General features: G+C 39.9%; 2 protein-coding genes across 2 annotated transcripts; one reads left to right on the forward strand and one right to left on the reverse strand.

Annotated features, from left to right (window-relative positions):
• Positions 1-1,697: 1,697 nt before the first annotated feature.
• Positions 1,698-5,374, forward strand: LOC113134146 (GRAM domain-containing protein 2A-like). The gene is made up of 11 exons (XM_026313385.1): positions 1,698-1,817; positions 2,356-2,493; positions 2,633-2,690; positions 2,902-2,974; positions 3,244-3,347; positions 3,752-3,841; positions 4,462-4,533; positions 4,617-4,670; positions 4,781-4,880; positions 5,105-5,161; positions 5,271-5,374. The coding sequence occupies exons 1-11, from the start codon at positions 1,744-1,746 to the stop codon at positions 5,372-5,374; spliced, it is 924 nt and encodes a 307-aa protein (XP_026169170.1). The 5' UTR covers positions 1,698-1,743.
• Positions 5,375-7,939: 2,565 nt separating this feature from the next.
• On the reverse strand, positions 7,940-15,123 carry LOC113134702 (alpha/beta hydrolase domain-containing protein 17A-like). The gene is made up of 6 exons (XM_026314187.1): positions 14,941-15,123; positions 14,116-14,201; positions 13,173-13,642; positions 12,772-12,966; positions 12,248-12,427; positions 7,940-11,108 (listed from the first exon to the last, which is right to left on the reverse strand). The coding sequence occupies exons 3-6, from the start codon at positions 13,637-13,639 to the stop codon at positions 10,883-10,885; spliced, it is 1,068 nt and encodes a 355-aa protein (XP_026169972.1). The 5' UTR covers positions 13,640-13,642; positions 14,116-14,201; positions 14,941-15,123; the 3' UTR covers positions 7,940-10,882.
• Between the last annotated feature and the right edge of the window lie 36 nt (positions 15,124-15,159).

Genomic DNA, 15,159 nt, shown 5'->3' on the forward strand with positions numbered 1-15,159 from the left:
TCATATACTGATTCATTAGAATAGTTTCACGTTACCATTTTACATTAAACATTACCAGCAACCCAAACAGATGTTTGTTAAATGTTTGTACTTTGAAAAAGACATAACTATATAGTTGTTACATCTGTCAATGCCTTTATTTCATTTCATGAAGGCAAGGTTCAGCACAGCACGCTGGACTGCATACAGAGAAAAAGGTGATAGAGGGAAGGTGAGTATAAAAGGAACATCTGGAATCACACAGTGCGATTATATAATCATGTGTGGTTTGACAGCACAATCATCTGCACACGGAACAGTGTCCTGGTCTAAATATTTTAGTTAAATAACCTTCTGCCTAAATAACCTCTGACACTGTTCTATGTATACATACCGCAATTGCAAAAAAATAAGTATCATATACTATATTGAGTACAAGTGTTCGCTAATTTTACTTATTTCTGTCTCAGTGTGTTGGTGGGTCTGAAATCAACTAGTATCTGATGTTTCCCAAAAATCCTTTTAAGCTTCTCTGAAACACCTGCTACATAGGGAATGACACCAAATGTCTTCCAGGGAGGACACACTCTGCAGCCAGCTGGTGAATCAGAGGGTTCACATGAGTCCACCATTAGATCCTAACGACCCTCACCTGAGCTCACTCCTTTTGTTCACCTAACAAGCCTATTCAGGCCAGGTGTGACGTGAAACCAACTCAGGAGTGTGGCTCTAACAACTCTCACCCCATTTACACAGCTCACCTAATGAGCCTACGGGGCCTAGAGGTGGAGTGAAACCAACCTGAAAGATAAATTGGAGGTTTCATACCAGCTTTCCCTCAGACTGATAAAGCTACTTGTGAACTGTTTTGACCTAAAAACTAGAAGTCCAGTTGCCAGGACTCAACCTCTAGGTAATTAAAAGTAGTGACACCACAGTGTAAATAGTGGAAATCCAGTCTTGAATGTATTTATTTATTATTAGTTATGGGGATTTGCACTTTCTGTCTGCTCTTTTTTTTTTGCGTGAGCAATGATGAAAAGCCTGGGTAAACCAATTTTGTCTGTACAGATCTGTTACACTATCTATCTGTTGCTGCTGTCATCAGTTGTTCTCTGATGTCTATCTGTGCAGGCTAAGCAGGTTGTATGTCAGGAGACAGTGTGTGACGTTAATGTTTTAAACACGTAGTACTGTATGTGTGTGTATGTGTACAGGTCTTTCTATGATTCTGTGGCCACATTTTAGATGAATACAGTGTTTTAGGGACACTTCGGCTGGTCCTTAGAACTTCAAAGGACTGTTTGAGTGTTAAGACTTGATTTTTGGGTTCAGTCTAGAATTAGGTTTAGGGTTAGAGGTCTCCATTACATGAGTGTGATTCAAAGTAAAGTCCCCTGAAGTGACAGAAACAGGACTGTGTGTGTGTTTATACACGTGTTTGTGAGTAGGTGTCAAAAGGTCATGGTAGCAGTGCCACGCATAGCAACTGTTTCCATGGAGCACAGAAGCAGTGTGGAAAATCTGGTCTTTGATTCATTGGTTGGCTGAAGAGAAAGCTCCCACTTCTCACAGCTGATTGGTTGGTTTAACAATAAGAAACCAATCCTAAAAGTAGGCGGTCATTACCATCATGTCTCACCTGCTTCTTACTGCTTTGAAGTTACCTTAAGGAAAAGGAAACCAAAAAACCCACAGACACAGTGTTTCAGTGGCTGAAGGGATTAAGATATAGTCTTGCACTGCAATTGTGGAAAAGTGTGAATGTGTATGAGTTGGAAGTGTTTATTTTCCATCATGAGTTTCAAAGCCAGGAAAATTTCTCTGGACAGCACTTTGTAAGTATTGTACTTATTTTATTTGCTCATAATTACAGTTTTGTTTTTTGTTTTTTAAATAGCTGACTTATTCATACCCATGGATCATTTAGTTGAAAGAAGCATAACAGAATTAATCTTTTACAACTGGACATGATGCCCACCTGGTGTGCAATGTTTCCTTGTTGTGCCACCAGTTTTTGGAGCTATTGGTTTATAAAAGTGAAATCCCCAGAGATCTCTGGTGTTGCCCAGAGGCTAAGCACCAATCCCCAGTCCATTATGGGCACACTTTCCAAAAAGGTAGCCCAAGAAGACTGTAACTGGTTTACATTTTATCCTTCAAATTACCAGAGATATTAAATTGGATTCACAAATAAACAAGAAGGATATATTCACTCCTATTAGCTCTGTGGTCATCAGTCATCAGCAGTGGTGTTAAACCGCTGATGCTGGATAACAGATCTTTGGATGGATGATTTAGTATTATTATTATTTGTGTGTCATATTAAAGTTGGACTGTCAGTGTCAACATTTATTTCCTGCTCTGTCATGACAGCTCTGTGGATGGAGTTGGCGTAAGAAGAGGCACTGGTTGGTTTGGCAGTAAAAAATCTAAACACAGCTCCAGTCTGGACAACGGACGACTAGAGATCCAGGAGCTTAATCAAAGGCTCAACTCCAACATGTCCTTCAGGTAGACTACAACACTAAACTGGGTTTAAAAAAAAAAATTACAGAGTAGGAGGCAGCTTGAAATCTTAAACTTGTACCTATATTTCTTATAACATCCCATATGTGTTATTATGGTGCATTTGAGCTCTTTGTTTCCTCAGGGAACAGATTATAAGCGAGGACAGCCTTGAGAGATCAGATGAGGTCTTTAGCAATCATGTAAGTCGGCTGATTTTTATCCTTTGCTGCACAGAGAGAATTAAAGCAAAATATGAGTATTTTCATAATCACAAAGTATAAAATCGCTGTGAAAACAATGTGATCCATAATTATTTATTACTTATTTTAGCTCATTGTTTAGCTGCCCCTGCCTGCTGCTGTAATGTTTGCGTTCATGTTCACACTTACTTTAACTATTTTCTCCCTGCAGAACCTACAGAAGCATAGTAAAACCTTTCACAAACTGTTCCAAGATATTCCCGAGGGCGAGAACCTGACGCAAAGTGAGTCCAGCTGAGGTCCACAGTCTGTTACTTATTCCTTGATATTGATTATGGAAATGTGTCTTTTTCCACTTTGTCCCTGATGCCTTTGCTGTCAACTGCGTAATACTGTTTTTGCCAAGCTGGTCCCCACTAAATGAGGTCCCTTTTGTCTATGTGACACTGCAGGAGTTTGGCTTTTTTTTTTTTTTTTTTTTTTTTTTTAATTCATTATTAGATAAACTAACCTAATCTGAAATAGTTTATATATGTGTGTCTCTGTCTCACAGCCTTCATCTGTGCTTTGCAAAAAGAGGTGCTGTATCATGGAAAACTCTTTGTTTCTGAACACCATGTATGCTTCTACTCGTCCGTTCTGCTCAAAGACACCAAGGTAAGCTGCAACCTAGTTCACACCGGCAAAATTAACGCTGACCTGTCATAACAGCAGGAGCATATTTCAGGTCATTTAAGCGAATCCGGTTTTAATTTTCTAGTAACAGCTTTGGCAGAATAACATTTTGAGCTCACGTGTCCCAGGACATTAAAATTAGATATAATCAAAATTAATCTTTAGGAATCAGGCTTTTAAATCATAATATGGACTAAGTGTGTAAATGGAAACTATTTTACTGTCAAATAACACCTTGATACAGTAAAAAATAAATTAAATTTTATTTATATATATATATATATATAACTTGAGAACATTGTGCTAATTGTAATAAAACTGTAATGTCCTCTTTACTTGTGACTGTGAAAGCAACAAGACTCAAGGATTTTCTCAACACATTGCAGGTGGTGATTCCTGCAGCCAGTGTCAGGAAGGTGAAGAAACATAACACAGCCTTGTCCATGTTGTCTATTCAAACTGCTGATAGAGAGAAGGTCAGACTACAACCTTTTTAACAATAGTACACTATAGAAATATATACATTGACTTAACTGCATTATCGAGGTACAGATGTGTAGTATAATTGCACAGTTAAAATGCTGGGTAGGAAGGCAGTAAAACTGAATTTGTTCATACTTAACTTGAATGCCCACATAATCAGGGCCATGGTGTGCTCAGTGACATTGTGAAGCCTCCCTGGATTCGTGGCTCAGAAATCCAGGGTGCATCTGTAGGGAATTACAGTACAAAAACCTGCTTTAAAAGCACTTCCTTCTATGTTGTTAAACTTCTTACCCACAGAACTTAAAATAGATCATTAGTGGGGTCATTTAAAATCAGGTTGTAAGTGTTTTTAAGCAGGATCAGTCATATTTCTATTGAACTGCTATTTGTGATGTGTGTTGCTCTGTATGTTTCGCTGTTCGGTATTTTGTGTAGCTCAAACTAAACTAGATTAAACCATAAATGCTCTTGTATGTGACACTGACCAATGAAGTTGTTGATAAAGTGAATCTAGCAGCTTGTCAAGCTAAAATTTTTAATTGATTTTTTTTTAAATTGATTTCTTTAAGCAACGGGTTTAACCCTCTCTTACTTGTTTTTCCTCTCTCAGTATACATTTGTGTCTTTGAGGAACCGTGAGATGTGTTACAAACTCCTCCAGAGTGTCTGCTCACATGCACAGGTACCATGACCTGCCTGCAGATTAAGACTCATATCTCAAACAGAAGCCTTTTTTTCATCCATGTTTTCTGTGCTTGTCTAAAGCAGGGGGACAGTCCTCATCTCTCCTCTGCAGAGAATGAAGCAGATGTTGAAGCGGTAGGTTTGCTGCACAAAAACAGGAATTGCAGTGACTTTTTAGAGGCTGAGTGAACATGTGGTATGATGACAATGACTTCACGCTGTAGCGGTCCTGTCCTTGTCTACAGGTCTTAAATTATTCCAGTTTGGAGGACAGCGTAGATCATTGCCTGAGCACACAAAACAGCATTAATCTTGACGACAGTTTTCTTCCGATATCCAGTGACGGTGAGACAAAACTAAAAGAGACAGAAAAAGTGTGTTATTGAGTAATGTTGGTTAATGTTTGTTTGTTTTTTTTTTTAAGACTTGTTTACCAGTTTTTCCTCCTGTTTTCAGTAATGACTAGTTCTTAATTTACACTTTTTTATTTGAGAGAATACGATTCAACTGCATTGCTAAGCTTAATAGCTTTCAATGTAACAAGACTCTATACATTTGTACCTTTTCAGGGCCCATGACATTCAGTGCCAGTCGCCAAAGCAGCTTCATAGATGAAGACAGCAGAGGTATGTGTTAGCCCTCACACACAAGTACTGTAAAATCAGTTTGACTTACCCATAAGGCATAGGGTACAGTGTCACGAACTAATCATTTGATGCTTTTTGTCCCGACTAGCTGTATCATGGTTTTGGAGGCTCTTCGACATGGTTGCACGATTCTTCATATTTAGAGAATTCAGCAGTCTCAGTATTCTGTTTAACATCTACATGGTGCTGTGAGTATTGTTTCTCACAACTACAGATACAGATATATATATATATATCATATATGAACATTTGACCAACATTGCTCCTAATGGAAAGCAGTTCAAAGACTAATGCCAAAAAATCATTTAAACACTGATGTTAAAAAAAAAAAGAAAACTTTTTTTTCTTTGAACTGGCAACTTTTCTTTCTAGCCAGGTTGCCAGGCAACCTGACATCAAGCTCTGTAGCCTGAAGCATTTCATTAAGACAAAAATGTCGTACATCTCAAAAGGCTGCCTCTAAAAAAAGTTTTTTGTTTTATTCTGAATTCACTGAAGAGCCAATATACACATATGAAGTTTGGTATACTGACTTTTGTGACTTTTTCTCTATGGCTATACATGGATACAGTTTGCTGATATCCTGTTGTTAGGGCTGTACGGTATGCTCCACTATAGACTTGGTGCTCACATTTTGTGCTTTATAATTGCGCTTTCTAAGACATTCAGGATGATATTGTGTGTATTTCTAGGATTGTGTTGTTGCTGCTGGCGTCTGGATACATCGGGCTGAGGATCATAGCACTGGAGGAGCAGCTGAACTCTCTGGGAGCCTTGACTGAGATGTCTTTACAGCACAGAGAGTGGGTAGAAGGAAACATACATAAAATGAAAGCATGCCAAAAGGAAGACACAGTCTGTCGGGGAATTGGGTGGGTGGGGGGAGAAAGAGCTCTCAAACCGGTTTTGGTGGCCTTCAAAATCATTTGTTGCAGATCAGATTAGACGTGAACAGAGTAGTTCTACCGGTTCACAACTGCAACATAGACAAATGATAACTGGTTCCAGTAGAATATTTTAAATGTTACACGTCAGCACAGATTTTTCACAAACTCAACTCAAATTTTTTAAAGTTTAACTATATGAATATTATCTGGATATGTATTGATTATATAACATAATGGGTCCATTCTGCATTCTGATTCTTTTACTCTAGATACACTTTTAGAATTTCACATTAACATAACCCTTTGTCTTGTGCTTCTGTTTTTACACTATGGTATTGCTACAGTTAAGTAAAGAATCTGAGAATGTCGTCCACACCTCTCATCTCCTCACTCTGAGTCTTTATCTTTTGCAGGTATCAAACATAACACATGGCTGGGGACTGGGAAAGGACAAGCACATCTTTCTAGGTACTCATGCAATGAACCACTCTAAGAAGGTCCTATTGTACACTGATCCCTGTCTAGACAATTCCCAAAAGCATCTTAACAATGAGACTCTGTCCAGTTTGTGTATAGTATATCTTGTCCAGAGAAATTCTCAATACTGTGCTCAACCACAGGATGATTAAACCCCAGTGTCAGCGCCACAGCATACATGGGATGCAGGTCAGCATTAGGTTGCTTTTGGGATGTTTGAAACAGGCCACATGTGGTGAACTACATGGATGATGAACTGTGTTCACAGAAAAGCACCAGGACAATGTTTTCTGTTAGGAGGGCACAGACTCCCTGACAGACCAAAAACTGGAGTGAGTCTCCTGCACCGAGCCATATGGAGGCAGCCTGCTGAAGCTGTGTTTATTTCCTGGCCGGTGAACAGCTGAGCTCAGCTAGCAAAGGCTGCTTGAGTCTTGGCCATCATTTTCTTGGATCAACACAACTGGCAACATTGTGAACACACCAGAGTCAAGCTTTAAAAGATGGCACAAGCTCCTTGTTGTTAATTGTACTATATATTAGGAGTTTGAGTGTTCACACTAGGTAATTTAACTACTGTGTCATGGCACTTAAGAGAAAATGTTAATAAATGCAACCAGCCAGCAGAGGGCAGTCCATCCCATTAAACATAACTGGTACAAGAGAGAAATCCAGGCCCAAAAATGTCTTAATACAAACACTTTTGTTACTGACCTTTTGTCCTATCAGTCCTGTTTATAAATATGGGAGGTTTTAGCCACTTGGTTTCTATAACTTGAAAGGATTAAGATATATGTATATGTGAAAATGTGGTGTCAAAAAACGTGAACACTTTGCCAAAGTGTTTCTATGTCTGCATTTATACTGATTACAAAGTGTTTAAATCTGACATTTATCCAACTACATTTAATGTGCAGTATCTGCATTCCCTTTAAATGATCATACACCCTATTATCTAAAATCCAATTCCATCATATTTTGTCATGTCATCCAAATTGCTTGACATTATGTACACAAATATAACACAGTTTCTGAGATACCAGGTCTTATTTCATACACTATACAAAAATACAACTTATCAGTTTCATACTTTTGTACATAAGTGAACTTTTTATTTTGTTGTCCATAAAAAGGTCAAGATTCAGTCCCATGAATTTCATTACATCATTTTCTCAGTTCAAAAAAAAAAAAAAAAAGCAAAATAAAATTACAAATCATAATACAAAGAATAGGTAAGTACAGTAACCATATAAACAGCCCACTAATAATGTCTAGCCCCCCGCCCACCATTGCCCCGTTCAAACTCTAGCACAAAACTCATAACAATACGTCAGTTAGTATCGGCAATAAAAAAATTCAAATATATGTCCCGTTTGTTTTTTTTTTGTTTTTGTTTTTTAAAGCGCTTCAATGTTCCAATGCCATGAGTTCAGCTTTACCCTCACACAGAATACATAATAGAGATAACATCCCACCCCGTCACTTGCTCAGCAAAACACAATAGACATGCATACAGTTTTCACTGTTCAACCAACCCCATCAATAGACATTCAGGGCCAGAGGATACAATATATTAGTGGTACATCAATAAAACGGCAGGTTTCTACCCCATTTCTTGAACCAAACCCCAGGAATGAAAAGTGTGTCCAGTAGTTTACCTGATAACATGACCTGTCCAGGATAAACTAAGACCTACTTTTACTTTCAAAAGAGAGGCAATAATAGTCTAATTCTTCTGACAGCTCAGATCCCTGGGTCAAGATGGTAACAGATTTCCATTATTTAAAGATCATAGATATAAAGCACAGGATGAGAAAGATTCCCTGTTCAAAGTGATGAAAGGAAACAGGTGGTGATTGGTAACCCTTTCCACCACTTACTAAGACCCACTTGTACTCCCAAAATGGAGTAAATCAGGTCAGTGCTAGTTCAGTACATGTTCCCTTTAACAAAACACAGCTAATATCACTGAAACTGGTGGGCTAGCAGATCTGAAATGCAGTACATTTTCAGGTCTACACACAGGGATTCATAGTACTTTCAACCAGGATGTTAGTATCCTTGATGCTGGCCTGTCAATAATTATGAAGAACACACACAAATTTACATTTTATACCCTTATTACACTTTGGATGCTTTGTACAATAGTGCTGAACTTAAGACCTGCTTTTGTCATGCTTCATCTGATATACATAAATGTGTAAATATACTGTCTGCAACAGTACATCTCTTATGTGTGTCTGCATGTGTATGTTGTGTTAGTGTCTATGTGTGTGGCGATGTGCAAAGGTGTGTGTGGTGGAACCTGCACCACACCAACAGTGAGAGGCTCAAATATGGCTTGTGTCAGACATGAAGCGTGCTGCCACCCATAAGAGAGCTCCTGTACATTTAGGGCCACAGAGGTTGAACAGAGCTATATTAAGCATGATAGCCCGCCCTTACATCTGATCTGAATCACATTGTTAGTCATTACATTGATGTGCATGTTTCTGAAACAAAAAAAAAAAAATCCATGACCCTACAATACAATAATCACGTTCAATTACAACAAGATGAAAACGTAAAACATGTACTAAATGTGACGAGGAACAGGAGGCTGTCTAAGTCTGGTCATGAGTGCTACTAGCGCAAGACTTGGAAAATAAACTTCGTAGTAAGACTAGAGGTTAATCAGTATGATAATGATGAAACACAATGAGTTCATTGAAGTGACTATCTACTTTGTCGTGTTATACCTGTAAAGCCTCCAAATCCAACCAGAACATCAAGCTTAAAAGTGGTCTGTTCACCAGAAGAGACTACAAATTATTCACAGGAATCCTCGACAAATGAGCTTCAGGCCTGAAGGAGTAGTTCGACATTAGGAAATTTTTTTTGCAGACAATTAGCTGAAGATCATGTTACAGCTAGCTGGCAGTTAGCTTAGCATAAAGACAGAAAATGGAGGAAACAATTAGCCTGGCTCTGTCCAGAGGTAACAAAGCACCAGCCTCTCATGCCAAGCAACAAGTAAAAAAAAGCAAATAAACACATTTCCCAAATGTCAAACTATTCCTTTTAAATCTGACCTCGTCTTTGTGTTACTTAGTGCAGTCTGCAACCTTTAGATATCACACATCAGTAAACACTGGAGGGCTACAACTCATCTAATATGACAAGTGCAAAACTGCACTTCTATAGCTGTTTGATTAATGCCAAACAAATATGGACATAACCAGAGAAATCCTCAGTCTGGTTCTCACAGACCTGTTTCCTTTTCAAGAACACCATTGGTCTTGTTCAAAATATGTGGGACTGGGCAAACCAGGGAAATAAAAATAATTCCCTGCAAGTTGCTGCAATTGTGTGGACAGCAAAAGGCTAAAGCTACAGCATAGCCAGGAAATTAGGTGGAAGCTGGCCATTCTGTAAACTTGTCAGAGTCAGAAATGATGAAGAGGAAAGGATGAGGCACCCAGCAGCCATACAAGCTATGAGAGTATTCCAGACTAGTCCTTGTGTATCCGGTGTAACTGACACCGAAGGAAAAGAGATGGCCCCCTAAACCACACAAACAGAGTAGGTTAGTGTTAGCTGGACAACTACTTGGGGAATGCCCTGGAAGTCAGATGGATGTCCGTTAACAGGTAAACGTAAAAGGAGTGGAGGAGGAGGATGCTTGATCAGTGTTTTTCCATCAGAGAGAGATCTGGTCAAGCTGTGGAGGTATTCATACATACACGCGTGCACAGACACACACAAAATACGCCAATATTGATAAGTCTCCAGAAGCCTCCTCCACTTACAGCTGTCCAAGTCATCAGGATATCCTTCATTTCCTGCAGCACTGCCTCGATCACACACACACTCCCAAACACACACACATTATTCAGGCATCACAGGCCCATGGAGATATGAATATATGCTCATCGCTCATATCTAGGATTTGTACATGTCACACTTAAAAACTACATCTGTGTGCCTTTTTTGGATAAAGCACACTGCTGTTCCTTCTTAATTCATTTGACTAAACACATTTTAAAGCTGCAATTTATCATTTTTCCACACACTAAAAACCATGTTTGAGAAGTTCTTGTTTTCAGCATTTTACCACGGTCCACCATACAGATGGATACATGTGATGATTGATTAAAAATATTCTCACCTGGAAAACAGGAAACAGAAGGTAGGTTGTGATGAATATTAACCTAAAAGGTGTGCTGCTTCAAAGACACACAGATGTGAAAATAATATTGCAACACTACAAACATGCTGACATCCTCTTTCAGACTCACATACGCACTCACACATGCACACAGTCTCATTCAAACTAATGCAGAGAGGCTGTAGTTTCTCAGGCATGCTGTGCAGCCAGATCCTGGTTGATGAAGCGCCGTAGCCTCTCCAGGTACTGACTGTAAAGCTCAATGTCGTTGTGACCGGCTCCCTCCACCCAGAGAGGCTCCACAGCCTTGGGACAGCGCTCAAACAGGGCAAGGCCATGGGAAAAATCGATCACCTCGTCCTCTGTACCATGGATGATGAGCACTGGAGAAGGGATCTTTGACACCTTCTCTATGCTAGTGGGAAAATGACAATGTAGGATTTAATCAATTTTAAGCAAAAGATCAAATTTTTAATTATCAATATTGAAAAACAGTGATATTGACGATGCTCAATTAAAAGGTGACATTACAGGTCCAATCTGTTTTTTCAATACTGAACTGAAGATTCGCTGATGTTGTTTTAAACAGTCATAAAAAGTATTAGAGTTTCTTCTATGACAAAAACAGCAGATCCCTTCAGCTTTGCTTAACTACTAGTTTTCACTGCTATCCATCTAAATGCTACGAAGTGCATTTTTCAGCAGTTTCATAGATAAATTGGTTGCCAGTAAAATAACCAGATGGAAGGATACATTTTTGGCTAATCCTGGAAATGTAATAAACTTAAATCAAGGTACTTTACTTTATAACACTTGCTGGAAAAAATATGGAGCCCAGGGAGAGTAACAATCTACATAAACAACCCATTGAGATCCAAATAAAAAATAAACAAGATCTTGAATGTCAGTTATTGCTATAATGCAGTCCTGTTCAATGACATACAACACTTGTCACAGCGGTCTAATATAACCTGAAATCTTAAACAGGTAAATATAAATGGAATCATTTCTGACAGTAGACAAAATTTCTGTTATCTCAAGGGTCTCATCATTCATTTAAGATACACTTTTGGCCAAGGTGATTTACAGTAAGTGCATTTCAGCTCAATAGGAACAAGAACTAGGTGTGCCACACTGCTTCTATATGATGCTATAAAGCTCCTACCCTGCCCAAACTCCATATAAGATGGTCATAAAGGTAGAAGCCACCTCTCCTCACACCTTTGCAATGCTGGACTGGACACTTTTACGTTGAACAATAAATTGCAACATTTCTGATGTCTTTATGGAGAGACAACACTAATGCTAAAACATTACAGATTTGCAGGATTTGGGATTTTGCAAGGGTGTGAACAAGGAAAAAGATATGAGCAATCATCAGTTTTTAAATGACACTGCCCCCCATCACAGGTGGCTTTTAACTTCACCCATCGGTATTAGTGTTTGCCACAAACATAAACATGCTTGATTTCCATGTCTTTAAGGTTACATCTCATAAACCTTAAACTGACAATACTAAGATAAAACTCATAAGTTCTCTGTTGAGAAACTTACTTAGGAAAGGCATCAAAGCAGTATGTTTTCTTGGTGTCAGGAAAGGCCACTCTCATTCCGGAGGTGAGAGGAGAGTGGAGGACCACAGCAGCACACTCAAACCGTGATGCCAAGTCTACCGTGGGCACCGTCCCAATGCTCTGACCGTATAGAATGATATTCTCAGGACTGATGCCATACCTGAGACACAGATTTCAGGACAAAATGTCTGAACAAAGGACTGATGTGCAGCATAAAACTGTACATTTCAACATGCAAGTTATCAAGTTTCAGTGAGCCTGACAGTCAAGCACAGAGGAGCAACTAGCTCTGAGTTTCATGTTAGCAATACATAAAGTCTGAACAAGAACATGATAAGCATATGATGGCTATATATAAGTGTAAATGCTAATTTGCCCAGCATTCCAAAGCCTAAAAATGACCAGCTGAGCTTCATGCAGAGCTCAGCATGTGACAGCTGTTTGGATACAAAGGCATTGTTTAGCTTTGATTTGATGGCTGTTGGTGAGAGAGCGTCTGCTTACCGAGAGCGCAGGGCATGCCAGGCAGCATCAATGTCAGCGTAGAGGTTCTTCTCAGAGGGCTTGCCAGTGCTAACACCATAGCCTGAGTAATCATATGAGAAGATGTTGCAGTTGATGCGTGTGCCTAAGCCGATATAGAAGCTGCTCATCTGGCCAAGGTCTACAGCATTACCGTGGGAAAACAGCACAGTAAACCTGACAAACAAAGCAGGAAGAAGATTAAGCAGCAGAATGTGGTTAAGGAGGGACACTGGGAAGCACCGAGTTGATGGAAAAAAAATGTGTGGTAGAGTTGTATGACTCAGAATGTGTTTTTATTTGATTCCAAAACATATTCCAAACATATGGAGTATCGTGGTGTGTTTGTCGATGTACTATCAGTCTCAAGTTGCGTGTCCCACCTGGCATTGGGGGCACAGCGAATGTACATGCAGCCAACCCTGTTCCCTCGGCTGGACCTGGTCAGGAATACGTCCGTCACATCCAGCTCTCTTTGCGAATACTGGAACTCTGCTCTATCTGTGAGATGCAGCTTCCACCTGCCTTCGCCCCCACCTCCACTGCTACTGCCGCCACCTCCGCCAGTCCCTCCTCCTCCTCCGCCGCCTCCACCACCACCACAACCTCCTCCTCTGTCACCTACACTACTGGTACCCAGTCGGGAACGCAGTCCTGGGGCTCCAAGAGATGGCAGAGCAGCCCCAGAGCCAGAGCCAGATGCAGTTCCAGTACCAGAACCTGGATCTGGGTCAGGGAGAAGGGCATAGGTGGGCTCTGGGGGAAGGAAAGCCAATTTGGCTGCAATGCGACTGGGACAAGGGGGGCAGCAGAATAGGCAGCATAGCTCTCGTATGGACAGGCCGTTCATCTTCTGTAAAAATAACACGGGACATGGAGTAATTAGGTGGCAGATAAACAAAATAAGAACAGCATGCAAGCAGCAAAGCCTTCAACCTCTAACTCACAGCAAGGTTTGCCACACTATCTTTCCATTTTCATGAGTAAATGATAACATTTCAATAAAAAAATAATTAGACATATTAAGCTGAAGTGAAATGAACAGAAGCACTACTTCATATAGCAACTGATACATATTTGAATGAGGCAAATAATTCATCATAGTATAACCAGGAATAACAAGGAATTGGGATGCATCGGGATCTGCAGGTTCAGCTTAGCCTTTATTGCACAATTAAATCAATTTTTAAAGTAAAAAAAACAAAAAACAAAAACAAAACAAAATAAAAAAAAAAAAAAAACAGTAAACATACACAGCTCTTACCCCCTGAACTAACCAGTTCCCCTAAGAAAACTCTAACCACAGAAACACTATTACAAACATACCTGAATTCAGAAATCCCCAGGTTGTGAAATTATATGGCACACAATGGTGCCACGGTCTTCTGATTCAGTCACTGAGCCGGCTGGATCTCAATAAAAAAAGAATGAGATAACACATTAAAATGTGACAAATACTGTATATGACAACATATAGTTACAAAGGCATGAGCAGTCAGTTGGCCTGGTCTTTGAACGCATCTGAAGGAACACATAAGAATGAACAAACCCATACTATCATTCATGGCTTGAAACATACTGCATTTGGAACCAAGTAAAATGACGAGACACTGAACGAAAGGTAAACATGTAAACATTGTCATCGGTGCTAAGACGAGCGATAACCTCAAAGGTTATACACAAGACTATTATAACAATTAGGCGTCAGTTGTTATTGTCATCAATGTAACCAGTGCACCTGTAACCAATTACCATTTATCAGGACAAACGTGTCTATGCAGTGTTACAGCGAGGCTGCTAAACCCTCACAGTGGGACGAAAGTGATTGAGATGGACACTGGTGACTAATTACACCCCCTCAACACAAACACGGCGACAGGGAGCGACTGATATGCTAATGTGGCTACATGGACAACTACGATATTACCCTCCACCGTTAGTCTGTGATCTAACGGGAACGGCATATTGACACAGCACAACTGCAACTGCAAACGTAGACAAGCGACCTATTACTGCGGCTGAATGGACACCAGCCACTGTCCAGACTTAATACAGCTAACACTGAAAATATCATCACTATCGTTAGCAAGGCAACCACCTAGCGGCGGCGGCTAGCTCGCTAGCACCGCAGCCTCAAAGCTAGCTACTTACCGATTGGCAGCAGGTCGGCAGGCGGGCTGGTGTACCCCTATATGTACACAGAAGCAGCACAGCACTTCGATAATCCTTCTTGTGTCTTGACATGGATGGTTTTACTCGAGTGTATTGACAGCTCTCGGTGGCTAGCTAGCTGAAATTCATGGCAACCAGATTTTTTTTTTCTACTACTGTCCATCTGACGCCGGAAATGACGTCAGAACGCATTCCCGT

The sequence above is a fragment of the Mastacembelus armatus genome, chromosome 17 (genome assembly GCF_900324485.2).
Source record: "Mastacembelus armatus chromosome 17, fMasArm1.2, whole genome shotgun sequence".
Taxonomy (NCBI): Eukaryota; Metazoa; Chordata; class Actinopteri; order Synbranchiformes; family Mastacembelidae; genus Mastacembelus; species Mastacembelus armatus.

Excerpts from the sequence above, each read along its gene's own strand:
- LOC113134702 (XM_026314187.1), bottom strand. The coding sequence starts at position 13,639 with ATGAACGGCCTGTCCATACGAGAGCTATGCTGCCTATTCTGCTGCCCC. Across the intron at positions 12,967-13,172 it reads CGCTGTGCCCCCAATGCCAG|GTTTACTGTGCTGTTTTCCC; the intron begins GTGGGACACGCA and ends TTTGTTTGTCAG. Across the intron at positions 12,428-12,771 it reads TGGCATGCCCTGCGCTCTCG|GTATGGCATCAGTCCTGAGA; the intron begins GTAAGCAGACGC and ends TCTGTGTCTCAG.
- LOC113134146 (XM_026313385.1), top strand. The coding sequence starts at position 1,744 with ATGTGTATGAGTTGGAAGTGTTTATTTTCCATCATGAGTTTCAAAGCC. Across the intron at positions 3,842-4,461 it reads AAACTGCTGATAGAGAGAAG|TATACATTTGTGTCTTTGAG; the intron begins GTCAGACTACAA and ends TTCCTCTCTCAG. Across the intron at positions 4,671-4,780 it reads ATGAAGCAGATGTTGAAGCG|GTCTTAAATTATTCCAGTTT; the intron begins GTAGGTTTGCTG and ends CCTTGTCTACAG.